We start from the raw sequence: 27636 nt of genomic DNA on the forward strand, positions 1-27636 counted from the left end.
GGGAGAGGGGAGAGAGAGAATTGATTGGAATTGTATTAGCAGTAATCAATGGTGTGGAGAGTGTGAGGTGAAGACCGCTGCATTGGAAGGGATGCCAAGGTTAATGGGAGCGTCTCCTCCTGTGTACCAGAGTGTGGTATTAACAGGGACTGTGTGTGTGTGTGTGTGTGTGTGTATGTGTGTGCGCGGGCGTGGTGCTTGGTCAGGACAGCAGAGAGAGACATCAGGTATAAAGCTGATTAAGGACATCATTTCCATTAATCAAGATCAATATCCCCCTGACCTTAAGGAACCATATGAAGGAAGCTCAATGGTAAAGGAAGCTAGGGTCCTATTCATTATTCATTCTGTAGCAAAGAAAAAACCGGAAGACTTTCTTATTGGACGTTTGGTTAGTTCTTCCCCGTTTCAGTCCGTTTTTCTTCCATTCTGCGCCTAGTGAATACGACTCCGGCACACACAGCTGGCCACAGGCCCAGTTCAAAATAGACAACTTGAATGATGACTAAAGTGCCAGTTAGAGGAGTTCAAAATGTGTATGCATCCGCACAGCCGTGTTCTAGAACGTTGGGACTGTTGGCTTTTATACCTTCTCAGAATCTCAGCGTGGCTCGAGCAATTCAAATTCAAATGAATAGGAGCCGCTTAGGCTGGGAAATTAGCATTTAGACATGTTGGACTACATGCTTATACATATCCAATCCTTTCAGATTTACAGAAGTGCCTGGGGGGGGGGGGGGGGGGGGGGGGGTTGAGGTTGTGATTATGGTAACATCTGCAGGGGACAAATGGAAGCTAGGATGGAGATAGCCAGAGTAATGCTCGGTTTGGGATTGAGAGGGCCAACCAGGCTAGATATGAATCATCTCTCACATCAGGCGATTTTGGACTCAACGGCTGCGATAGCGCCACCTGAGCCTGGTCAGAGTAGACTTTATGCTCACTCTTACTCTGAAGAGAATGGTCTCCATTGAAAACAATGGCTTGACACAAATTGGTATAATAATCCGTTTAGGGTAGACGTATTCAACCCATCTATATTGATAACGATTAACCTGTATCGGTTACCAATAGCAAAGATAATTCGTTGAGGAAGTTCTATAATTACGGTCAATGTGCTATGAAATTCAAGTCAGTCACTTCGGGGGGGGGGGGGGGGGGGGAAGAAAAGAAAATCGGCAACACAAATATGTATCCCTCCACAGGCCAGCGTTCTCCAGTTCTTTTACGTCTTCCTTTCCTCACCGCCTACATGGGACCTATTTTGCATATCTTTTGTCTTTCCTTTTGTTCAAACCTCTTTCATTCCCTCTCCGTTTGTGCGGTAACGGAATCTCCCGGCGGCAGCTGACGAAGCCAGTCATTCATGTGCTCTCGGGGGGAAAAAAGGCTCCACCGCTGCAGCCAGTGCGTGTGGATCCCACTGCTGTCACCAGTCCGCGCACTTTTCAAAGACAGCTGTTGAAATTGTGTGCACACTTGGAACAGCAAACAAGGGAAACAAAACAGTTAGGCGACGCGTTTGTTCACGCCACCTCTGGGGACTACAGCGAGACGAGGACACGAAAAATATCAAAGCCGACAGATATGACAGAGCCCCCCAGGTGAGTGCCGGAGAGACACGGAATGAGGGAGGAGAAGACGAGTCAACAATCACTCCCTATTGTATGCAAATGGATCCGAGTGGATTCGACAATAAGCATTCAGGTTACTAATGGTTTGCAGATGGCAGAGGAGACGCCTTCATGGATTCGCGAGGCATACGCAAAAAGCCCATGGGGTAATTGACATGAGTTGCTTGATTTATTAACTTTTCTACGTAGTCTAACCATCTGTGTCTTCGTGTGTATTTATGGTAATAGAAACTAACGGGGTAAAGTAAAAAGAGAGACAGCCAGTTCCAATTTGCTCCGTACCCCTTCACCATGGCCCTATGTCTGTAAGGTGGAAGGAATGTGGTGGATGATCAACCACCTACACTGCTTATACCCATGCAGAGCATTAAGATCGGCAAAAATTGAAGGATTAGGGCCAACGGGGAGGGAGCGAAATAGGGCCAGCAGGTGCTACGGACTGTTGAGAGGTAAAAGTGGTTCACCATGTGTGGCAGAAGAGAGTGAGTGCAGGCATTTCTTCCGGTGTCGTCCTATAGGATAGTTCCTTCTTTGTCGTGTGATAGGGTAGGTCACTGGAGGCAGCGTCAAAGAGGTCATCAACTGTCAGTCTAATGGGTGGTTCAGTATGCATAGGTTAGAGACCCACTGAGATAAAGAAGAGGAAGAAGATGAGGATACTTGTCTTTGGACCTTCTCTTGACCGCTCAGCCATTCTAGTCCCTTTATTTTCTCTACCGTCCTTGTCCTCTCATCTCCTCTCTTGTCATCTCCCCTTCTATCTGGTTTCAGTCAAAACCGGTGGGGGTGCGCTCATAAATCTGTCCCGGGGTATATCTTCACTTTGTCCTCTCCTCTCTTAGATAGACAGACGGTCAGACACAGCAAAGAAAAGCAGGAGCTTCTGGCTTCTCAAATCCACAAGGAGGGTCCTCAGCTAGCCCAGAACAGCAGTCAGTGATGATATCCCGCTATCCTTCCTGTTCAACCCTCAAGTGGTTATGTGTGGTGGTTCCCCTGCTTCAGGTGTACAGGTACCCTCCTCTCTCCCCACTCCCTTCTTTCACCGTCTTCGCCTCCCTCTATCCCTCTCTCTCTCTCTCTCGATACTCCAGTCTTTCCTTCGCCTCTCTCACGCCATTTATCTACCTCCCTCTCCCCCACTCTTTTCCTCCCTCTCTCCACTGTTATGCTCTACGCCCAGTAAGTGACCCTTTTCCAATTACAGTTAATGCTTTTGTCCCCTCTTCCACCAAGGGGATGGTAGGGACAGTGGGAATTTATGAATCAATCAATCAATCAATCAATCAATCACTGTTTCTTGTGTTGCCTTATCCCCACACATCCCTGTTCTCCCACAACTAAAATGAGAAAATGTGGCCCATCCATGGTAAGCTGACAAAGTCGTAGGATGTGTTGCGTAAACGAACACGCTCACTGGCGTCACAGCACTAACTCACTCCAATGCGAGGCTGGATAAGCGAACGGGTGCTGGGCGGGCTGACACTTTACCATTTGCGTTCCTAGTCGAACCTTTTTCTTCCTGTCTGCAGCCTGGCCGGCGCCAGCTGATGTTTCCATGGCGACGAGGCGCCCTATCCTTTTGACGTCCCACCGCTCATTGCCAAACGAACTTTGACTCAATATAGCATTTTTCGAGCCACCCCCCCCCCCCACCAACCTTTTTAAGGAGTGTGTCACCAAACCCCTGAGCACGTACTGACCTATTCTGCTCCTACTGTGAATTGGCTGCAAATCTAATCACAGCTACTGTGAAACCTGGATTTTCCCCCAGACAAACGGAGGAAAACAAAACGCTGAATACTGGACAGCAGAGTGCACACGACCAGTGGGATAGAAAAAAGTGAATTTCAATAAATCTGAAAAACAGACATCTGACGACGCTGGAAAATCCCTATGAACTTAATTGTGTGTGTGCGCGTGCATGCATCGTGTGATTCATTGGGATCTGTGTCCGCTCTCCTCATGTTTATGACAGATCAACATTGTTCAGGGACACTGAAGGACAAAGTCCTCTAAATGTCAACAGTATGACCAAGCAGTCCCTTCCTGTTCGCTCTACCTCGGTAACTTGCGCTCTTGCACTTGAGACCTGGGTGGGTCGGACAGCGACAATATGTCTGCATCCCAAATGGCACCCTATTTTCTTCCGTTTATGAATGATGGAGGCCACTGTGTTCTTGGGGACCTTCAATGCAGCAGAATCTTTTTGGTACGCTTCCCCAGATCTCTGCCTCGACACAATCCTGTCCAATCAATTGAATTTACCACAGGTGGACTCCAATCAAGTTGTAGAAACATCTCAAGGATGGTCAATGGAAACAGGATGCACCCTCAATTTCAATTCCGAGTCTCATAGAAAAGGGTCTGAATAGTTATGTAAATTAGGTCATTCTGTTTTTTATTTTTAATACATTTGTAAACATTTCTAAAAACCTGTTTTTGTTTCGTCATTATGGGGTATTGTGCGTAGATTGAGGAGGACATTTTTTATATAATCCATTTCAGAATAAGGCTGTAACGTAACAAAATGTTGAAAAAGTCAAGGGGTCTGAATACTTTCCGAAGGCACTGTATGTCAATCTGTTCCAAACCTCTCGCAGACCCTCCAGTCTGCTTAGCAGCATGCCGCTGCCTTCGGTTTACATGACTTGTGACATGGGACCAGCGCTGATTGTAACAATCCTCTTGCTGTTCTCCGTCTACTCCACTACATGATGGAGGAGCAGAAGTAGATGGAAACGACTTCCTTGGCAGGCAAGTTCCAGGTAGCACGGGCCATTCGGATAGGGACAGATGACAAGGCAGGGAAACATCCATTAGCCCCGAGCAGAGTCCTAGCATAGGAGTGGAGAATGAGAAAATTCCCATTTGCGTTTTCCCCATAAGTTTGCGCATAATTGAGATTTGTTTGCTAAGCATAACTGAGTGGGGCTCCCGGGTGGCGCAGCGGTCTAAGGCACTGCATCTCAGTGCTAGCGGCGTCATTACAGACCCTGGTTCGATTCCAGGCTGTACCACAGCCGGCTGTGATTGGGAGTCCTATAGGGCGGCGCACAATTGGCCCAGTGTCGTCCGGGTTTGGCCGGGTTAGGCCGTCATTGTAAATAAGAATTTGTTCTTAACTGACTTGCCTGGTTAAATAAAGGTTAAATAAAGGTTACACAAATAGTCCTCCGCTAGCAAACAATCACCGAATTGGAACTCCGGAGTGTCAACACATATGGAATAGGGTGTCATTTGAGACGCGGACTTATCTTAGAGTAAAACCCATTATTTGACTCTACCATTGGCACGAGACGCATAACTTAACAGACGCGGCTGAAAGCTGCGCCGATAACCACAAGCTCAAAATGACAGCACTGCCGTGTTCCATGAAGTGTCATCATGGACGTGTCAATTCCGTGGAATACAAAAGGACACCTTAAACACTGATTCCGTGCTTGCTATACATGACGTTTTAGGTGTCAGCCAAAGAGGCTGACTAGCGGCCAGACACCTCAACAGAGAACCGATGCATAAATCAGCATGTTGTTATCTTTTCCGCAGCCTTTTTCCCGTCAGCAGCTCAGAAATAATGGATGTGCTGCTCACTGATGCCATGTCTGTCGTTCACATTTTGACAGCCGTCATAATGGCCTGCTTATGCACTCTTCCCTTGGCCCGTATTCACAACGCGTCGCAGAGTGTGGATCACTTTTGCCTTTTAAAGCATATTGAAAAAAATGACAGACAGGGGGGACCAGCACTCCTACTCTGAGATTCTTTATGGATATGGGCCCTAGACGCCATCCTAGGCCTCCCTCTCTCCCTTCAGTATGTTTTAATATGTGTGGAGAACACAGGTGATTGGGCTCCTGCCCACTGTGTTCAATTACAGGGACTTAAGGATGGCAGGAAGCGGCGCGTGGCATGGGGAGGAAATTAAGTGCTGAGTTGCCGTCGTGCTCTGTGTGCTCCTCGCTCCCCAGAGAGATGATTAGGCACTAGACAGGCAGCAGTGAGAGGGGGTGGGGGGGGGGGATATGAAACATGTAAAGAGAGGGATGGAGAAAGAGTTTGCAAGAGCGATTAAGACAAGAGACAGAAGGTTTGAGAGCGGGGGACGGCTATGGTGAGAGGGAGGAAGAAAGACAGAGGTAAAGTGAGAGCAAAAATAAATAGCGGGAGGTTGAGTGAGGTAGAGCGGGAGAGGTAGAGCGTGAGGTAGAGAGGGAGCGGCAGAGCGTGAGGTAGAGAGGGAGCGGCAGAGCGTGAGGTAGAGAGGGAGCGGCAGAGCGTGAGGTAGAGAGGGAGCGGCAGAGCGTGAGGTAGAGAGGGAGCGGCAGAGCGTGAGGTAGAGAGGGAGCGGCAGAGCGTGAGGTAGAGAGGGAGCGGCAGAGTGTGAGGTAGAGCGGGAGAGAGGGAGCGGCAGAGTGTGAGGTAGAGCGGGAGAGAGGGAGCGGCAGAGTGTGAGGTCGAGCGGGAGAGGTAAAGCGGGAGAGAGGGAGAGGTAGAGCGTGAGGTAGAGCGGCAGAGCGTGAGGTAGAGCGGCAGAGCGTGAGGTAGAGCGGGAGAGGTAGAGCGGGAGAGGTAGAGCGGGAGAGGTAGAGGTAGAGTGAGGTACAGCGAGAGAGAGGGAGTGGTAGAGTGTGAGGTACAGCAGGAGGTAGAGCAGGAGAGAGGGAGCAGTAGAGTGTGGTACAGAGGGAGGTAGAGCGGTAGAGTGAGGTACAGCGGGAGAGGTAGAGTGGGAGAGAGGGAGCAGTAGAGTGGGAGAGAAGGAGAGAGGGAGCGGTAGAGCAAGAAATAATGAGTAATAAGATGGAACCGAGCGAATGCAGTCAGTTTCTGCGTCTCAAATGTCACCCTATTCCCTATATAGAGCCCTGTGGACCCAGGTCAAAAGTAGTGCACTATATAGAAAATAGGGTGCGATTTAGGATGTAGAAGGTCAGTGGCGGGCTTCATAGCTGGTGTTTGAGTGGACGGTATTGAAGCCCAGTTAATGAGACTCCTTCTCCCTCTCTCCTTTCCTCATTCTCTCCGCCTCCCTCATCCTCTCCCTACCTCCCTCCCACATGATCCGATAAGACACAAATCCCCAAAATTACACAGAGGTTGTCGTCGTGCGTGGGGTTCATTTGCCTTCTTTGGGTAATAGTGGCCATAGACGACGGGGAGCGATGGTGCCACCAGCCTAATGGTCTTGTCAGAGCATAACATATGCATTCTGTCAACGTTGGCAGAGGGAGAAAATAGCCTTCAAATGTTAAAATGGTTCTAAGAACGTCCCACTGAAGGGTACAATATCTTATTTCTATAGAGCAGAGGGGTATTTGGCACGACTGTGGAGGAGGAAAGGAAGTACAACTGTCCTCTAGTACTGTTCGCCCCCGTATTCGACAGCTTGTACACTGAGAAAGGATGGTACCAAAATAGCATCCCTTTGCTAACTCGCTCAAAGGGAGCATAAACAGCGGTTGTGGAGAAAAATGTAGGCTCTCTCCCTCCTCCATTTCATTAAAATGATAACTCAACATACAGGTACCTCAGATTTGTAAGCAGAAACAATTGGGGTGCAATTTTTTACCTCAGCTAACTGCCTCAAAACGATCGCATTTCGATCCCCCTTGTAACCCTTGCCGCTGCAGTAAAAGTTATCGTCAATAGAATTACAGAGAAAGCAATTTATCTTTGATTTTTTTTGGTCCATTGAGCCATGCCTCCATTTAGAGAGCAATGTACATATAAAACATCACGTGTTCAGTACTTTTGTGTTGTAGAACGGTACGTCGGAGTGACTTCCAAATGTCCTCCAGCTGCGTCACAAGGCGTCTTGTTAAGGTGGTCAAGCACAAAATGAACTCCTTCATCCCTGTCGCAAGAAGCAGCCTGTGCTGGAATGCTTGTGGGAGTTAAACTGTAAAAAAAACGATGAAGAAATGCTGAACTATGGCTGCTTTTCTTGAATAGAGTGGCGAGGCTTAGCCTGTTATGGCAAGCCAAAAAGTACATGGACAATGTAGTACGATAACTACAGTGCATTTGAACAGTATTCAGACCCCTTGACTTTTTCCACATTTGGGTACGTTACAGCCTTATTCTAAAATGGATTAAATCCGGGTTTTTTTCTCTCATCCATCTACACATAATACCACATAATGACAAAGCAAAAACTTACATTTTTGCAAATGTATTAAAAATAAAAATATAGATATTTTCAGGTCGAACATTCAGAGATGTTCGATTGGGTTCTAGTCCGAGCCACTCAAGGACATTCAGAGACTTGTCCCGAAGCCTGTCAGAGTGACTATCGGGTTCTTGGTCACCTCCCTGGCCAAGGCCCTTCTCCCCGATTGTTCAGTTTGGCCAGGTGGCCAGCTCTTGGTGGTTCCAAACCTCTTCCATTTAAGAATGATAGAGGCCACTGTGTTCTTGGGGACCTTCAATGCTGCAGAAATCTTTTGGTACCCTTCCCCAGATCTGTGCCTCGACACAATCTTGCCTTAGCGCTCTACAGACAATTCCTTCGACCTCGTGGCTTGGTTTTTGCTCTGACATGCACTGTCAACTGTGGGACCTTATATAGACAGGTGTGTGCCTTTCCAAATCATGTCCAATCAATTGAATTTACCACAGGTGGACTCCAATCAAGTTGTAGAAACATCTCAAGGATTATCAATGGAAACAGGATGCACCTGAGGTCAATTTCAAGTCTCCTAGCAAAGGGTCTGTTTACTTCAGTAAATAAGGTAGTTCTGTTTTTTACTTTCAATACACCCGTTTTTCCCTTTGTCATTATGGGGTATTGTGTGTAGATTGCTGAGGGAAGATTTTATTGAATCAATTTTAGAATAAGGCTGGGAAAAGTCAAGGGATCTGAATACTTTCCCCGAAGGCACTGTACATGGAGACTGTTCAGTGGCAGAAATGTTGCCAGCATGTTATATAGCTTACCAAGTCGATTATTTTCCTCTTGACTCGCAGTCACGTATTAGCCAAGGTCTACTCCCGACCAAATGCCTATTTCTTGTCTTAATCAATCAATGCAATTTTGTTTCACTGAATCTCCGTCTGTATATTTGATTAATTCTCTGGCAGGGCAAATAAGAGGAAGTGGTATAGCTCATCTATTTGTTGGCAAACCTATCACTGATCAGAAACATTTAGCGTGCAATAGGTTAATGTAGCCTTAGAGGCCGTTGTTTTTGCCGTTGTTTTTGCTCGATCGCGTAAAGCCCATAGGATTGCTGTTATTTTGCATCGGTAACATGATGAAGATACTCTCAATGTATGATCCTAACGCCTGCTCCCTAACAAATGTGGAGTGAGGGTAGGAAAGAGATGAAACGGGGATTTAAAAAGCAAGGGCTTGCCTTGGGCTGTTTCAAAATGGAACCGTTTAAAAAAAAAAATATTATATGACAGCGATTCCATTTTATTCTGTTATATTTCATTATATTCTTAGCCTACCTATAAAATATGTTTGTGTTGACTGTGCTCAGGGTAGCCTAAGTGCGTCTTGTCTGATTTAACGAACAAAATAACTTTGGGTTTTCGGTGTCCCCTCCTTTTGAATAGGCGTTGACGCCCTTGGTTGCAGGGTCAGCTGACTAGCCTTACCTGATGAGGATAATCTTGACCTTGGACGAGGCGCTCTTAATAATGGCTGAGGCGTTGAGGTGGCTGCGGCCATACAGGACCTGGTTGTTGATCTGATGGGGAGGAGAGAAGGAGAGTTGAACTACAATCCGTATCATATTCATTATGGCACAACGTAACAAAACGTTTTCAACAGAGAAAAAAAACAAATATTTCTTATTGGATAAGTTCAGGTTGGCCCCTCACTGTTTCAGTCCGTTTTCTTCCCTTGATGCATAATGAACACAACCCAGGTGTTTACAGTGGGGGAAAAAAGTATTTAGTCAGCCACCAATTGTGCAAGTTCTCCCACTTAAAAAGATGAGAGAGGCCTGTAATTTTCATCATAGGTACACGTCAACAATGACAGACAAAATGAGAAAAAAAATCCAGAAAATCACATTGTAGGATTTTTAATGAATTTATTTGCAAATTATGGTGGAAAATAAGTATTTGGTTAATAACAAAAGTTTCTCAATACTTTGTTATATACCCTTTGTTGGCAATGACACAGGTCAAAGGTTTTCTGTAAGTCTTCACAAGGTTTTCACACACTGTTGCTGGTATTTTGGCCCATTTCTCCATGCAGATCTCCTCTAGAGCAGTGATGTTTTGGGGCTGTCGCTGGGCAACACGGACTTTCAACTCCCTCCAAAGATTTTCTATGGGGTTGAGATCTGGAGACTGGCTAGGCCACTCCAGGACCTTGAAATGCTTCTTATGAAGCCACTCCTTCGTTGCCCGGGCGGTGTGTTTGGGAACATTGTCATGCTGAAAGACCCAGCCACGTTTCATCTTCAATGCCCTTGCTGATGGAAGGAGGTTTTCACTCAAAATCTCACGATACGTGGCCCCATTCATTCTTTCCTTTACACGGATCAGTCGTCCTGGTCCCTTTGCAGAAAAACAGCCCCAAAGCATGATGTTTCCACCCCCATGCTTCACAGTAGGTATGGTATTCTTTGGATGCAACTCAGCATTCTTTGTCCTCCAAACACGACAAGTTGAGTTTTTACCAAAAAGTTATATTTTGGTTTCATCTGACCATATGACATTCTCCCAATCCTCTTCTGGATCATCCAAATGCTCTCTAGCAAACTTCAGACGGGCCTGGACATGTACTGGCTTAAGCAGGGGGACACGTCTGGCACTGCAGGATTTGAGTCCCTGGCGGCGTAGTGTGTTACTGATGGTAGGCTTTGTTACTTTGGTCCCAGCTCTCTGCAGGTCATTCACTAGGTCCCCCCGTGTGGTTCTGGGATTTTTGCTCACCGTTCTTGTGATCATTTTGACCCCACGGGGTGAGATCTTGCGTGGAGCCCCAGATCGAGGGAGATTATCAGTGGTCTTGTATGTCTTCCATTTCCTAATAATTGCTCCCACAGTTGATTTCTTCAAACCAAGCTGCTTACCTATTGCAGATTCAGTCTTCCCAGCCTGGTGCAGGTCTACAATTTTGTTTCTGGTGTCCTTTGACAGCTCTTTGGTCTTGGCCATAGTGGAGTTTGGAGTGTGACTGTTTGAGGTTGTGGACAGGTGTCTTTTATACTGATACCAAGTTCAAACAGGTGCCATTAATACAGGTAACGCGTGGAGGACAGAGGAGCCTCTTAAAGAAGAAGTTACAGGTCTGTGAGAGACAGAAATCTTGCTTGTTTGTAGGTGACCAAATACTTATTTTCCACCATAATTTGCTAATAAATTCATAAAAAATTCTACAATGTGATTTTCTGGATTTTTTGTTCTCATTTTGTCTGTCATTGTTGACGTGTACCTATGATGAAAATTACAGGCCTCTCATCTTTTTAAGTGGGAGAACTTGCACAATTGGTGGCTGACTAAATACTTTTTTCCCCCACTGTATCATAAACAGGAAGAAGGGATGGATTTAATATTATTTCTCTCTCTGACAAACACATAGCAACATAAAAGACTCAAACATGCATGAACACATACAGGCATATACAAATACACCCTGTAAGCAAATACACACGTGTGCAGCAAAACACACATCACACACAGTAACCTTCTAGATGGCAACAATGAAGGCACGATGCTTCTGCCCAAGTGTGACAACAGTGTTTAGTGGCAGCAGGCGTTAGCACATGATTACTGATGTGGGCACACACCCACACCCACATTGACTTACACCCTCCCCCCCCACCCCTAATTGAGACAGATTTTACTGAAAGGTAATTGAGCTTGCCTGCTAGCCCCCTACAATCCACATCTGCCTGCTACTCAAATGAGCACATTCAGTCGTATCCGCTACTTCCAAATGTTAAATCAATAGGCATTTCAGCACTCTTAAGACACGAATGGACCAGCACACAGCCCCAACACCTTGCTTTGGTGGAACAGCACATATCCTGACTGGGGCTTAGATGGGCTCAGACACACGGTTTGTGAGGGTTTTAGTGTGGGTGTCAGTGTTCATCAGTGAGGGAGGGAGTGTGTATGTGTGTGTTTGCGTGTGAGCACGTGGATCAGCCTGTGATTAACAGTGTACGTGCGTGTGTGTGTCTGCATTTATGACTGTGTGTGTATGTATGTATGTATGTATGTATGTATATCTGCCTATGACTGTGTGTAAAATGTGTAAAATGTGTACCAGCCTGTGTGTGTGTGTGTGTGTGCGTGTGACTGTGTGTGTGTGTGTGTAAAATGTGGAACCAGCATGTGACTGGGTGTGTGTGTGTAAAATGTGGAACCAGCGTGTGTGTGTGTGTGTGTGTGTGTGTGTGTGTGTGTGTGTGTAACTGTGTGTGACTGTGTGTGTGTGTGTGTGTGTGTGTGTGTGTGTGTGTGTAAAATGTGGAACCAGCATGTGACTGGGTGTGTGTGTGTGTAAAATGTGGAACCAGCGTGTGTGTGTGTGTGTGTGTGTGTGTGACTCTGTGTTTATAGTACATTGCCTTCGGAAGGTATTCGACCCCTTAACTTTTTCCACACTTTGTTACATTACAGCCATTTTCTTCATCAATCTACACACAATACCCCATAATGACAAAGGAAAAACAGTTTTTATAAATTGTTGCCAATTTATTCAAATAAAAAAATAACTGAAATATAACATTTACATAAGTATTCAGACCCTTTACTCAGTACTTTCTTGATGACGCTACAAGCTTGGCACACCTGCATTTGGGGAGTTTCTCCCATTATTCTCTGCAGACCCTCTCAAGCTCTGTCAGGTTGGATGGGGAGCGTCACTGCACAGCTATTTTAAGGTCTCTCCAGAGATGTTCGATCGGGCTCAAGTCCGGCCTCTGGCTGGGCCACTCAAGGACATTCAGAGACTCGTCCCGAAGCCACTCCTGCGTTGTCTTGGCTGTGTGCTTAGGGTCGTTGTCCTGTTGGAAGGTGAACCTTCGCCCCAGTCTGAGGTCCTCAGCGCTCTGGAGCAGGTTTTCATCAAGGATCTCTCTGTACTTTGCTCCGTTCATCTTTCCCTCGATCCTGACTAGTCTCCCAGTCCCTGCAGCTGAAAAACATCCCCACACCATGATGCTGCCACCACCATGCTTCACCGTAGGGACAGTGCCAGGTTTCCTCCAGACGTGACGATTGGCATTCAGACCAAAGAGTTCAATCTTGGTTTCATCAGATCAGAAAATCTTGTTTCTCATGGTCAGAGTCCTTTAGGTGCCTTTTTGCAAACTCCAAGCGGGCTGTCATGTGCCTTTTACTGAGGAGTGGCTTCCGTCTGGCCACTCTACCGTAAAGGCCTGATTGGTGAAGTGCTGCAGAGATGGTTGTCCTTCTGGAATGTTCTCCCATCTCCACAGAGGAACTCTCGAGCTCTGTCAGTGACCATCAGGTTCTTGGTCACCTCCCTGACCAAGGCCCTTCTCCCCCAATTGCTCAGTTTGGCCGGGAGGCCAGCTCTAGGAAGAGTCTTGGTGGTTCCAAACTTCTTCCATTTAAGAATGATGGAGGCCACTGTGTTCTTGGGGACCTTCAATCGTGCAGAACATTTTTTGTACCTTTCCCTAGATCTGTTCCTCAACACAATCCTGTCTCGGCGCTCTACGGACAATTCCTTTGACCTCCTGGTTTGGTTTCTGCTCTGACATACACTGTCAACTTTGGGACCTTATATAGACAGGTGTGTTTCTCTCCAAATCATGTCCAATCAATAGAATTTACCACAGGTGGACTCCAATCAAGTTGTAGAAACATCAAGGATTATCAATGGAAACAGGATGCACCTGAGTTCAATTTCGAGTTGCATCGCGAAACGGTCTGAATACTTATGTAAATAAGGTATTTCTGTTTAATTTTTACACTGAATACATTCTAAAAACCTGTTTTCACTTTGTCATTATGCGGTATTGTGTGTAGATTGCTGACAATATGTTTTAATTTAATCCATTTTAGAATAAGTCTAACGTAACAAAATGTGGAAAAAGTCAAGGGGTCTGAATACTTTCCCGAAAGCACTGCATGTGTGTGTGTGCATCAGCCTGTGACTGTGTGTGTGCATGCGCGCGCATCAGCCTGTGTGTTGCAGTGGGTCGGGTCTCCCTCCCTCCGCTGTCGCTGCTTGTGGCAGTCAACAAACATTTGTCATGGTGGCAGTGACATTGTTGTAATGAGCAGCGCTAGCGCAACAGAGAGGGCTGATGGAGGGAGGAGAACGTGACGTGATGGAACGAAAAAAGAAAAAGAAAGGAAGAGATCATAACAACAGACTAAAGGTCAGCTGACAACATGTCAGTTCCAATTCAGGCTCTTCCACGTTAGTGTCGATGTTTGTGGAAGATCATCTCGGACAAGCGTGTTTTGAAAACCGACAGACGCTCCAGAGTTCACTGCATTCATTAGACACTTACTCTGCCAGTCCCAGAGCTCAAACCCAGCAACGACTCTAATCAAACCACAAGAGTTAAATCAACCAGAAGAATTAATCGCATCTATTTTGCATGACTAATCCCCGCTTAGATTCATTAGTAGTAGGCCCACACTCAAAAAGGAGAAGTTGTTTTCATTCATTGAGGCAACAAGAGCAAAATGCTTTTTCGGAATCTTCCCAGAAAGACAGAAAGGAAGAGAGACGGATGAGCGAGAAAAGACAAACAAAAAAAAGTGGAGAAACAAGACACAGTATAAGAAAGTATAGAGGCACACTTTTTTTGCGTCTCTGAGGCAGACACACACACACACACACACCCACCCCTATTCGCACATGCCGTTTTGATGTGTTGTGATGGATTCTGTGGCCTGAGAGGAGCACTGGCCTCGGCATCAACAGTGACAGTGATGGAGCCGTTTCATTTTCTCCCTCAAGGGCTTAACAGGATAAGACTATTACAGGGAGGGAGGGAGCGAGAGAGAGAGAGAGAGAGAGAAAGGGCTGTGACGATCACAAATGAAAGAATGCATGCGCAGGGGATGGGGGAGAGAGAGAACAAGAGGGGAAAGGACAAGGGCAGACTATCCACCATGGCATCTTATACTACCCTGTCCACCTAATCAACCCCTGCAATTGGCTGTCTGTGACTGTCTTTTCGCACACGTGTGTGAGAGAATATGCATGTGTGAGTTCGCACAGGTGTATGTGTGTGGCCCCTCTCACCTCCAGCAGCTCGTCCCCAACACGGATGTTTCCGTTTTTGGCAGCGGGGCCCCCGGGGCTGATGCCCACCACGAAGATGCTGAGGCAGGAGCGGTCGCGGTTGCCCGCCAGGCTCAGGCCCAGGCCCTGGCGCTCTTTGTCCAGCTCCACACACAGCAGCTCCCCGCACAGCTCCCCGTAGCGCAGCCTGATCCGCTCTGAGGGAGAGAGAGGGCAGAGGAAGAGAGGCAGGTGGTTATTTCTAATACTGTGTTTCAGTGTTGTAGAAAGTTGGAGGGGAAAGATTACACCGGCAAACCATTTATCTAGACTTACACACACACACACACACACACACACACACACACACACACACACACACTAGTAAAGGTCTCAAAGGCAACCCTCCTGACTGAATTCTTGACACATACATCAGTAGGCGGCATACACACACACACACACACACACGTTTCTTCTTTCTCTTTACTGTGATGACTATTTGACCTGTCCAGCCGGTGGAATACCCTGGCCTGTTCCATTATACACGAGTGCAATTATTAGAATTACCATATCTCCCAACTTTCTGAAGAGGCACGGGGCTGCCTCCATTACACAGAGGAACATTTTCATCTCTGCTCTCTAGCTAAAGTCTAAGCTTTGCTTTCCAGTTTTATAATGCTAGCTAGTTTATCTCGATCGCCAAGGGCGAAAAGTAATTGCATGCAACGCAATAATCCCTATTGCAGCAGTATTCAAAACTCGCTTTGGATGCACCATTGCATTAGCCTGGGTACCAGTCTGTTTGTGTCATGTTACTCCATTGCATGCCAAACATGTCATGTTTAGAATGGCAAGAAGTTAACATTACAGCACAAACAGGGAGCAGGCTACCATTGCATTCCATCTTCTCAAAAAGTAGGCATTTATTTGACCCACTGCATGTGCTTTTTTTGTCCAAATCAACCCATTCTGGGGTACCCCAGGGCTGTGTCCGAGTCCCGCTGTAGAGCTGATAGATCTACACTGGTGCCAGGTTACTGTAATCCTCTGGCGTGGGTAAAGGGATGGCCGGGCGGACCACAGGCCTGTGTGTTCTCTCATCTCTCTTCCTTTCTTATTTTTCCAACCCTCGGTCAACGGCTAAGGCAGGAGAGAGCCGAGGTCCTGACTGAAATCCTTCAGTGTGTGTGTGTACATGTCATGGAAACTAATCACGTCTGTTGACTTTTGATGGCGATGCTGTGTGTCCTGTTGAAGATACTGAATGCCCATCTTACGTGATAGGATTAGATTTCCCTCAAAGGCAGCTGCCTTTCACATTTTTTTGGTGATCAAACAGCCCTGCGCATGTACGCTGGGCATGTGTGTGTGTATATGTGTGTGTGTGTAGAAAGAGGGCAGAGGGAACATCTTCAAAGGAAACTTGGTCCTGCTGCAACACCTGTAAAGGGACAATCAGCAGTTGCTACATCCATTCAGTTTTTCACAATTCCTGACATTTAATCCTTCCTTCCCTGTCTTAGGTCAGTTAGGACCACCACTTTATTTTAAGAATGTGAAATGTCAGAAGAATAGTAGAGAGAATTATTTAGCTTTTATCACATTCCCAGTGGGCCAGAAGTTTACATACACTCAATTAGTATTTGGTAGCATTGCCTTTAAATTGTTTAACTTGGGTCAAACATTTCGGCTAGCCTTCCACAAGCTTCCCACAATAAGTTGGGTGAATTTTGGCCCATTCCTCCTGACAGAGCTGGTGTAACTGAGTCAGGTTTGTAGGCCTCCTTGCTCGCACACGCTTTTTCAGTTCTGCCCACACATGAAAATATGGTTAAAACGATAATTTTGATATCATGGATGGTAAGTAAGTCCTTGCATCCATATCTCGGTCTATGAATTTTTAGAGTGGTTACATTTCTCCAGCCCTGTCCCTCAGCTTTTCACCGTACCAGGGGCGGGGTGGCCGCGTTGTTATTGTTTCCACTTCTGATTACCCCTTTAAATCGAACCAACCGCAGAGAGATGGTTACTTCTCATGCGCGGCATTTCATTCAATTTCAAACGTTTCGAGAGGCATTTTTCAACTAAAAAGCACACGCCAAGCATCTACTCTCTCACACACACTAGTAAAAGACATGTAACTGCAATTGTCGTAACTGATTACTTGATACACACAAACCTGTGCGTCTATGTTGTGTGTGCGAGAGAGTAGGGAAGAGAGAACACTTTCAAAAGGTAATTTGGTCCTGCTGCAACACCATGAAAAAGCCACCCACTCCAGAGTTCACTTGATAGCACACAGATTCCTCCGTCCAACTCATTTATCCCATCACCCGATCGTCCATTCAGCAAACAGGTTCACACGGGTCGTTATTTGGCTGAGACAAATGGGATGGATGCTTCTCAAACCACAACGCAACGTTATTTAGGCCTCCCGACAATAACAAGCCAACATTATTCCAACATTTTGATGGATGACTGGGATTCATGACCCTGCTCACAAAACTCTTCACCTTTCATAATGCCGTCAGGCCCTATGACATGATGCACGCTTAAATATCCCCCCTTTTCTCTCCTCCCTTTTTATTTTCCTTTCTGCCCAGCATAGTTTTTCACTCCTGTTTTGATTAAAAACACAGTAAACATGAAGGGGGCAAGAGAGAGAAAAGAGAGAGGAGAGTGACAGAACAAGGAGGCATGGTCTGTGACCTTTGAGGCGGCCCTCAATGTTTTTATTTTCTATTTCTTTTTTTTTACTGCGGAGAGAGAGATGGAAACAGAGGGAAGGAGGAAGGAGAGAGTGAGGGGGGATGAGAGAGGGAAGGAGAGAGAGAGCAAGAGATACAGGGAGGGAGAGAGATTTACATTCCAGACACGCCGTGAGAAGAGTAATTAAAAGCCCAAAGAGGTCCATAAATTCCAACCGATAAAAATGAGGGGGAGAGAATCACTCCATGAGCGTCGGGGGGGGGGGACAAGGGAAAAGAGGAAGAGAGAGACCTTACTACATGGATGGGTTGAATGTGAGCGTAGGAGTGGAAAAGAGAGAGGGAAGGAGTGAAAAGAACAAGAGACCTTTGAGATAGTAACTGTGGATGGGTTGAGAAATGGAGAAAAGTAGGAAGCGAGAGGGGGGAAGAAAGGAGAGAAACTCAGGGGAAAGAGAAAGGAAGAGATGGAAGAAATTGGATGGGTTGAGAAAGGGAAGACGAGACATTTCTCTGCCTCTCTTCAGTCCTAAGAGAGGTAGAAAGATGGAGATGTGGACAGAGAGAAAATGAGGAACGTGACAATGGAGGTGCAGGGTTCTGGTCAGAAACGTTGCTAGAACGTTTTATTAGGAGCGGTTTAAAACAGTTAACTGGCTGTATCAGTGGTTTTAGTGACAACGCCTTGGGCTGTGGAAAATACAAATCCATAACTTCATCCAACAGACACACGGATCCCGTGGATTTTGGGGGGACAGTTAGTATAGTAGAATACACAAGGTGCAATTTCAACAGTTTTTCTCTAGTTATGACAGTCACCGAGAGTCATTGAATTAGCCCATGTCACTTACATTTTTTTCGATTGGTAAATTCATCTCGCCGGATATAGTCTAACCAGCTATCTAAACTTGAGGTAATCATGCAAATTACAGAGGGCCCCCCTTGATTTTGTTAGTTACTCAGATATATTAAAAACGGCACATTCTTCTCTCCGCCTCATGGCAAAATATGTAGAATTGCATGAAATTTGTTTGAAAATTGTAAAATCTTCTCACCGACCATGGCAAATGTATAGAATTGCAGGAAACTTTAAAACGACAACATTTCTCTACATCCAACAAAATGCCTCAAGGCCCCCAAAAGGCTAGGGCGAAAGAGAGAGAGTGAGTGAGTGAGTGAGTGTGTGTAGATGACAGAGAAAAGGGGAATTGAGTGGCATGACCATATTTGATTGAATAGGCCCTTAGTGAGGCTGCTGGGTAAAAGGACCTTTGAATGATCCCGTGGAGAGAAGGAGTGGAAAAGGAGGAGAGGAAAAAGGAGTGTCTGACAGAAGCCAGTCCCCGTTAGTTCGACACTTAGCTGTGGCATAGTAGCTGTGTTTAAGACTTCAGTCAGAGTGCGAGGGCGGGAGAGAGAGAGGTGTGGAAGAGGAGGGGGGGGGGGGGGGGGGTGAGAGAGAGCAAGCACGCGCGGGAGAAAAGCGGGGATAGAGTGACAGGTCATCAACGTCAGCATCTACTGGTTAATGAGGCTCCTCCATCACTGTCCAGTGCTCCACTACCATCGTAGGGCTGGGCGGTATACCCTATTTAACTATATATGGTGAAACTGGCTCTCATGAGGACCGCCACAGGAAAGGAAGACCCAGAGTTACCTCTGCTGCAGAGAACAAGTTCATTAGAGTTACCTGCACCTCAGAATGCAGCCCAAATAAATGCTTCACAGAGTTCAAGTAACAGACACATCTCAACTGTTCAGAGGAGACTGCATGAATCAGGCCTTCAATGTCGAATTGCTGCAAAGAAACCACTACTAATAATAAGAGACTTACTTGGGCCAAGAGACATGAGCAATGGACATTAGACTGGTGAAAATCTATCCTTTGGTCTGATGAGTCCAAATTTGGGATTTTTGGTTCCAACCGCTGTGTCTTTTTGAGATGCAGAGTAGGTGAACGGATGATCTCCGCATGTGTGGTTCCCACCGTGAAGCAGGGAAGAGGTGGTGTAATAGTGTGGGGGTGATTAGCTGGTGACACTGATTTATTTAGAATTCACGGCACACTTAACCAGCATGGCTATCACAGGACTCTGCAGCGATACGCAATCCCATTTGGTTTGTGCTTAGTGGGATTTTCATTTGTTTTTCAACAGGACAACGACCCAAAACACACAGATGAACTGGCCTCCACAATCACCCGACCTCAACCCAATCGAGATGGTTTGGGATGAGTTGGACCCCAGAGTGAAGGAAAAGCAGCCAACAAGTGCTCAGCATATGTGGGAACTCCTTCAAGACTTTTGGAAAAGCATTTAAGGTGAAGCTGGTTGAGAGAATGCCAAGAGTGTGTAAAGCTGTCATTAAGGCAAAGAAGAAGAATCTCAAATATAAAATCTATTTGGATTTGTTTAACACTTTTTTGGTTACTACATGACTCCATATGTGTTATTTCATAGTTGTGATGTCGTCGCTATTATTCTTCAATGTAGACAAAAGAAAAAAAAACTGGAATGAGTAGGTGTGTCCACACTTTGTGGGGGGGGGGTTCAGCCTGTTCAGGTGGGATGGAGTTTTTGGACCAGATCATGAAATCACAATCTGATTATTATGACCAATGACCTTTTATTTGCATATGCATCCTCCTACTTTGAAGGGGTAAGCTCCATCCTATCCGCCAATCAGGGCTGTGTATGTAAATCTATCAATACGCCCACACAATCAGACTGAGCATTTCAATGGCAAAAGAAGGTTCAGGGAAATAAATGATTAAAAATATATTTTGAGTTATTTTCATGAAATAACTATGTCTAATAAATCACTGTTTAAGGTTTAAAAAAATAAATAAAATGGAATTAAAAAGACTGGATGTTCGCGCCATTGGTCTCAAGTTTGTGGGTGTTTGGGCTCATCTGTCTGTGTGTGTTAATGACACATTCTGCACAGAATGACAATATTACACCATGTTGAGAAGTGAAATACTTTTACTCTCCAGGCACTGTGAAGATCTGATGATTGTGAATAATCTGTGCATCTCCAACACGTACCATGGGCACATCCAAAATGGCACACTATTCCCTACAGACTAGTTGTTCCTGCCAAAACCAGCACCTGGGTCTAGAAACACTGCTGTGCACAGGGTGCTCATTATTCTTCCTGTCTTTTTTGCTAACCATCTGATATTTGAGTCCGGTTGGCAGTAGAGGCTTTCATCGCAGTCAGCCGTTTGATTTTGGGGACCAATTTCAGTTTTGAATAGAAAACACATTGCCGCAGAGAGAAAAAAGGTCAGAGAGACACACACACACACAGAGACAGAGAGACACACACACACACAGAGACAGAGAGACACACACACAGAGACAGAGAGACACACACACACACACACAGAGACAGAGAGACAGAGAGACACACACACACACACACAGAGACAGAGAGACACACACACACACACACACACACACAGAGACAGAGAGACACACACACAGAGACAGAGAGAGAGACACACACACACACACACACACACACACACACACAGAGACAGAGAGACACACACACACAGAGACAGAGAGACACACACACACAGAGACACACACACAGAGACAGAGAGACACACACACACACAGAGACAGAGAGACACACACACAGAGACAGAGAGACACACACACACACAGAGACACACACACACACACACACACAGAGACAGAGACACACAGAGACAGAGAGACACACACACACACACACACACACACACACACACACACACACACACACACACACACAACACACAGAGACACAGAGACACACAGTTAGAGAGTTAAGGAGTGCTAGCATAACAGTCAACTCCACCCAGTAGGGTGGGAGGCAGGACAGCTGCTGCTGTTTTAACTAGAGCTCTCTGCTTCTCGCAGGAACCGCTGTGTTGCTATGTGTGTGTGTGTGAGGTGAGAGGACGTATATGCACATAAGTGAGTTAACGAGAGAGAGCGTGTGAGAAAGTCTGTATGCATTGGTGTGTGTGTGTGTGTGTATATATATATAATGATGCCAGATGCAGGCTGTGCGCACACACACACACACACACGCACAGCCTGCATCTGGCACAAACATGTGGGTAGGAGGGGGGTGGCCAGCTGAGACAAGGTGGGTGGAAGGAGACAGGAATAATCCAGCCATGATTGGGCTGTCGATTTACCAATGGCCTGATCACAAACAGACAAACACAGCTAATAGTCTCATACACACTAGGGATTATTTCCTTTCTCCATCATTTACCCCACGAGGTCAATTCGATCGAGGTGAGATCATCTCTATTGGAGGAGAGGATTAAGGGATGAGAGAGGCCCACAGAAATGTAGCCAAGCCAGAAAAGGTCAGCATCCCAAATGGCACCCTATTGACTATTTCTCGTCCAAAGTAGTGCACTGTATTGGGAATAGGGTGCTATTTGGGGCGTAACTAAAGAAGGGACGAAAGAAAACAAAAAAAATGACAGAGAGAAGAGACGGTTGGTTGGGCTGATAGATAGATCACCAAAAGTGTTTTTTTTACTCAAAGGATAAAGGACCGTGACAGTGTTAGTGTCTGGTGTTAAACCAGTGCATTTGTCAAACGTACGCTTGTTTGCAATTTCCACCTGTTAAAGCCAGGGATCTTCTATTTTCAAACCCTAGTGCCAGGATTGGTAACTTGACAGTTTTATATGAGCTCGCTTGCGCTGAAGTGTGCCCTTAAAAACATACTCCAAAGTGCTAATTTCAGTATGCACTGGTGGGGATATTTAAGGCCAACTGAAAGCTGGTTGAATATCGGTAAAGCGGTTGGTTATGGCATGGATTTTGACAGTGGAAGGGCAGCCAATCCAGCCATGACACACAGTTCCCATATGCACATGGAACAAGAGATTAGGAATGTGACAAATTGGAAAAATGTCTTAACCTGCAGTGCACACTCCATTCAGCTTGTGTCCATTCACATTCCCAAGCCTCTTGTCCGGTTACCAAACACATGCTCCTCCAAACAGGCTATTGAAAATGTTTCTGTCCTATAATGCTAGGCCTAGGAGATATCTTGCTTAATGAGAACTTGCATCACACACACACAATACAATTTACGGGAGCCCAGTATTATTTATTTGACAAGTGTGACCCTATAGTCGTTGAAGCTGTCAAACACTCCAAACATATTGAGCAAACACAGGATGGTTTTTTTGGTGAGGAGGGCGTTGTACTGCTGCTATCACTCGTTAGTGTAGCCCAATGCTGTTTGGTCTGTAGTATCAATCAATCCCCAGTGGACCAGGATGAGAATAGTCCATGCCCCCAGCCGTATTGGAGTTGATGACAACGCAAAGACCGTCAATAACATACAGAACTCTGTATCATATCATGATGGCCTTACCCCTATACAAATGTAACTATCCTTCCAGTATCCCTGCACGTTGTAAATATGGTACTGGAACTGACTGACCTTGTATATAGCATGCTTACTTACTTTCTTGTGTTCTTGTTATTGATTACTGCATTTTGGGGTTTAAAGCATTTCGCTGTACATTTCGCTGTGCATGTGACATTAAAACTTGACAGGAGAGCATGCAGTATTAAGCCATGGAATGCCTTGATTGACCTGTTTATTCATCAAAACCTAGCCCTTTCCCACTACCGCCAGCTATTACGCTCATAATAACGGCTGTGAAAATAGCATTAAATATTTCTGACACACCCCCGGATCTATAGTGCTAGAGCCGGCACTTAGATCCACCATTGTGTTAGGTTTGTTAAAATAGAGCCTATAATCTAGAACTTTGGCTTCCCTGTAACCTGGTCCCAGGTCTATTTGTATTCTTGCCAACACCATTGCTGTCATTGTCAAGGCAAACATTTAGCATGACAATGAGGGCCAGGGAGTTGGCATGATGGCAAAAACAGGTAGACCCTCAGGCTAACCGCTGCACTTGGTTGTAAAGCTGCAAATATAACTGCCAGTGACAACGAGTTATTTGAATTCAGTGGTAACCTCCCCCGAGACCAAACATGAGCGAAAATGATCTAGACTGGATATGAAGGTTAGGCCAACAGTGGGTCTTTAACACCTATGACTCAGTCCATCACCTCGTCTTCAAGGATAAACACATGCTAGCATACACTCGGTTTGTTCCATCCTCGTGGGAACCTAAAAATGTATTTCCATTCAAAATCCTATTTTCCCTAACCCTTAACACCCTTACCCTAATACTAACCGTAACCCATAAGCTTAAAATAGCCTCTGTACTAATGGGGACGTGGAAAATGTCCCCACTTGTACTATCCTTGTGAGAACTTTGGGGGATTTTAGGTTCCTACAAGGGGACGCTATACAATGAGCACAACTGCTGCTACCAGACTAATCATGATAGCTAAATACTGCACAATTTAAACACTTGTCCCCCAAACCCCCAAAACACATATTGAACAAGAAATTGCGCGTCCCTGTATAACACTTACGCTAAAATGTTTTCTATTTCTACCGAGACACTAACTTTACATTTGTAATCTTACCTTTTATTGTTGTCCCCGTGATGAAATCGGGGAAGGGACTGTGGCTTGGTCTCCGTTGGCTTGGGTGAATGATGAGTCTTGCCAGAGAGATCCGGCATTTACAAAATTACACTGATTGGCTAACTGAAACGTGTTAATTGGCCCGGGGGCTGCATCATTCGTGGGGACGGCATGTTTACTGTTGCCTTGTTTCTTACTGTTGCCGAGAAGGAACCTGCAAGTAAGTATTTGTATACTATGTGTATCCCGTACATACGGCTAATGAAACACACACAAGCAGTGTGACTGAAGACAGTATTGGGGAGGGGGGGTAATCGCATGGAAAGGCAATGTGGCTGAGCCTCTGGAGTGTTGACTCTGTGGCACAGTAATGTCTCAATTAACTCTGCCCTATTTGAACCTACTGAAGCACACATACTAACTATTCTGACTCATCACATACACTGCGTGGATAAAACATTAGAAACACCTGCCTAATATTGAGTCGCACCCCCTTTTGCCCTCAGGACTGACTCAATTCGTCGGGGCACGGACTCTACAAGGTTGACTCCAATGTTTCCCCACAGTTGTGTCAAGTAAGCTGGATGTCCTTTGGGTGGTGGACCATACGGGAAACTGTTGAGCGTGGAAAAACCCAGCAGCGTTGCATTTCTTGACGCACTCAAACCGGTGCGCCCGGCACCTACTACCATACCCTGTTCAAAGGCACTTTCATCTTTTGTCTTCCTATTCACCTTCTGAATGGCACACATACACAATCCATATCTCAAAGCTTTAACCTGTCTCCTCCTCTTCATCTACACTGATTGAAGGTGTTCAAAAGCACATATCAGACCGAGAAACATAATGCTTCTTAGGTAGTTCTTAGAGTTTTAGTTCTGAAAACAATCTCTCTGCAGATGCAACAATTACAGGGATGGTACAAACAGCTTAATTGCCATAACATCATCAGGGAAACTGGGCAGAAGGCAGTGGGGTGCTTCAAATACAGCAGATATGCAACGGCTTTAATTGAGCCTCCGTCAATCTCCTTAATTGCCGGCCTCAACACGTTACTGAAAGAGATTAACTGTACAGGAAGCTCTGGGGACAGACAATACATTGGCAGATGCAAACAGATTATCATCTTTAGTGGATAACAGTTCTTGAGGGCTCAAAAAAAAAAAAAAAAATTGTTCATCAAATCTAATTGTATTTGTCACATGCGCTAAATACAACAGGTGTAGACCTAAGTGAAACGCTAACTTAACCAACAATGCAGTTAACACTTACTTTTCTTAAGTATTTGTATTTTTTTAAAGTAACAATTAAAGAGCAGCTGTAAAATAACAATAGCGAGGCCATATACATGGGGTACCGGTACAGAGTCAATGTAGTTGAGGTAAATAAGGTAATATGTACATGTTGGTAGAGTTAAAGTGACTATGCTTAGATAATAAACAGAGGGTAGCAGCAGTGTAAAAAGAGGGGGGCAATGAAAATAGTCTGGGAAGCCATTTGATTAATTGTTCAGGAGTCTTATGGCTTGGGGGTAGAAGCTGCTAAGAAGCCTTCTGGACCTAGACTTGGCACTCCGGTACCGCTTGCCGTGTGGTAGCAGAGAGAACAGTCTATGACTAGGGTGGCTGGAGTCTTTGGGCCTTCCTCTGACACCGCCTGGTATAGAGGTCCTGGATGGCAAGAAGCTTGGCTCCAGTTATGTACTGGGCCGTACACACTGCCCTCTGTAGTGCCTTGCAGTCGGAGGCCGAGCATTTGCCATACCAGGCAGTGATGCAACCAGTCAGGATGCTCTCGATGGTGCAGCTGTAGAACCTTTTGAGGATCTGAGGACCCAAGCCAAATCTTTTCAGTCTCCTGAGGGGGAATACGCTTTGTCGTGCCCTCTTCACGACCGTCTTGGTGTGCTTGGACCATGTTAGTTTGTTGGTTATGTGGACACCAAGGATTTTGAAGCGCTCAACCTGCTCCACTACAGCCCCGTTGATGTAAAAGGGGTATGCTCGGTCCTCTTTTTCCTGTAGTCCACAATCATCTCCTTTTTCTTGATCACATTGAGGGAGAGGTTGTTATTCTGGCACCACACGGCCAGGTCTCTTACCTCCTCCCTATAGGCTGTCTCGTCATTGTCGGTGATCAGGCCTACCACTGTTGTGTCATCGGCAAACTTAATGATGGTGTTGGAGTCGTGCCTGGCCATGCAGTCATGAGTGAACAGGGAGTACAGGAGGGGACTGAGCATGCACCCGAGGGGCCCCCGTGTTGAGGATCAGCATGGCGGATGTGTTGTTACCTACCCTTACCACCTGGGGGCAGCCCGTCAGGAAGTCCAGGATCCAGTTGCAGAGGGAGTAGATTAGTCCCAGCGACCTTAGCTTAGTGAAGAGCTTTGAGGGCACTATAGTGTTGAACGCTGAGCTGTCGTCAATGATTAGCATTCTTACATAGGTGTTCCTTTTGTCCAGGTGGCAAAGGGCAGTGTGGAGTGCAATAGAGATTGCATCATCTGTGGATCTGTTGGTGCGGTATGCAAATTGGAGTGGGTCTAGGGTTTCTGGTATAATGGTGTTGATGTGAGCCATGACCAGCCTTTCAAAGCACTTCATTGCTACAGACGTGAGTGCTACGGGTCTGTAGTCATTTAGGCAGGTTGCCTTTGTGTTCTTAGGCACAGGGACTATGGTGGTCTGCTTGAAACATGTTGGTATTACAGACTCAGTCAGGGAGAGGTTGAAAATGTCAGTGAAGACACTTGCCAGTTGGTGAACCTGCGTTTGAGTTGTGTGGTTGCAATATCAACAGCCCCCCTGGATCTACAGGCCATGGTGAAAACATTTGCACACAAAAATGCAAGGCGATGCAGTCGCATACTGTAGTTCTATAGGCCTCTACATAGGAAAAAAAAAAAAGAGATTGGTTTTACTCAAAACATTCTGTCCAAGCTGGGAGAGAGCGAGAGGATGACTCATGTCATGCAGGTTCAGGTAGGCTATACAGGACAGTTGCATTTAAAAATAAATAAAAAGATAATCAACTGGTTGCTGATTAGTAGGCTGTTGTATTGAAAATGTATTAAAGACTCTAAAATGTTTGAATTTCTAACTTTAATTACCGAACAAGAAATTACACTATTGCCGCCAGCCAGCAGTCTAAATGGACTCCCTGCGACTCCATGTACGGCTTCGTGAAATGTAGGCTGAGGAAATGACGACCAAATAGGCCTACCAATAAAAAATGATCAGCTAAACCAAAGCTACAAGCTATATGCCCTGGCACCACAGAAAGCCCCATCATCGCTTCAATACGAAGCCCCATGGACATGTCAAAATTTCAGCACCATGGACAGCGATCGGTAGTCTATACTTTGTGAGTGGCTGTCTGGCTGACACATTAGATTCCCCCCCCCCATCCCGACCTTGCGTGGGGTCCAGAGAAAATGTTACGCCAGTGCTTGCACATCGACTCGGTACTGGTACCCCCTGTATATAGCCAAGGTATCATTACTCATTGTGTATTTATTCCTTGTGTTTTATTATTTGTTCTATATGGTTCTCTCTGCATTGTTGGGAAGGGCCCGT

At 45.8% G+C, this 27636-nt stretch overlaps 1 protein-coding gene across 1 annotated transcript in view; it reads right to left on the minus strand.

Annotated features, from left to right (window-relative positions):
• The window catches only part of patj (PATJ crumbs cell polarity complex component), a 193425-nt gene that overhangs the window by 18991 nt on the left and 146798 nt on the right, over positions 1–27636 (minus strand). The window contains exons 32-33 of the mRNA XM_082956728.1: positions 14836–15032; positions 9240–9331 (exon numbers count right to left, since the gene is read on the minus strand). Of these exons, the coding sequence (XP_082812854.1) occupies positions 9240–9331; positions 14836–15032 (289 nt within the window). The remainder of the gene's footprint in view (positions 1–9239; positions 9332–14835; positions 15033–27636) is intronic.

This window comes from Salmo salar, chromosome 10, assembly GCF_965601325.2.
Source record: "Salmo salar chromosome 10, fSalSal1, whole genome shotgun sequence".
In the NCBI taxonomy this organism is placed as follows: domain Eukaryota; kingdom Metazoa; phylum Chordata; class Actinopteri; order Salmoniformes; family Salmonidae; genus Salmo; species Salmo salar.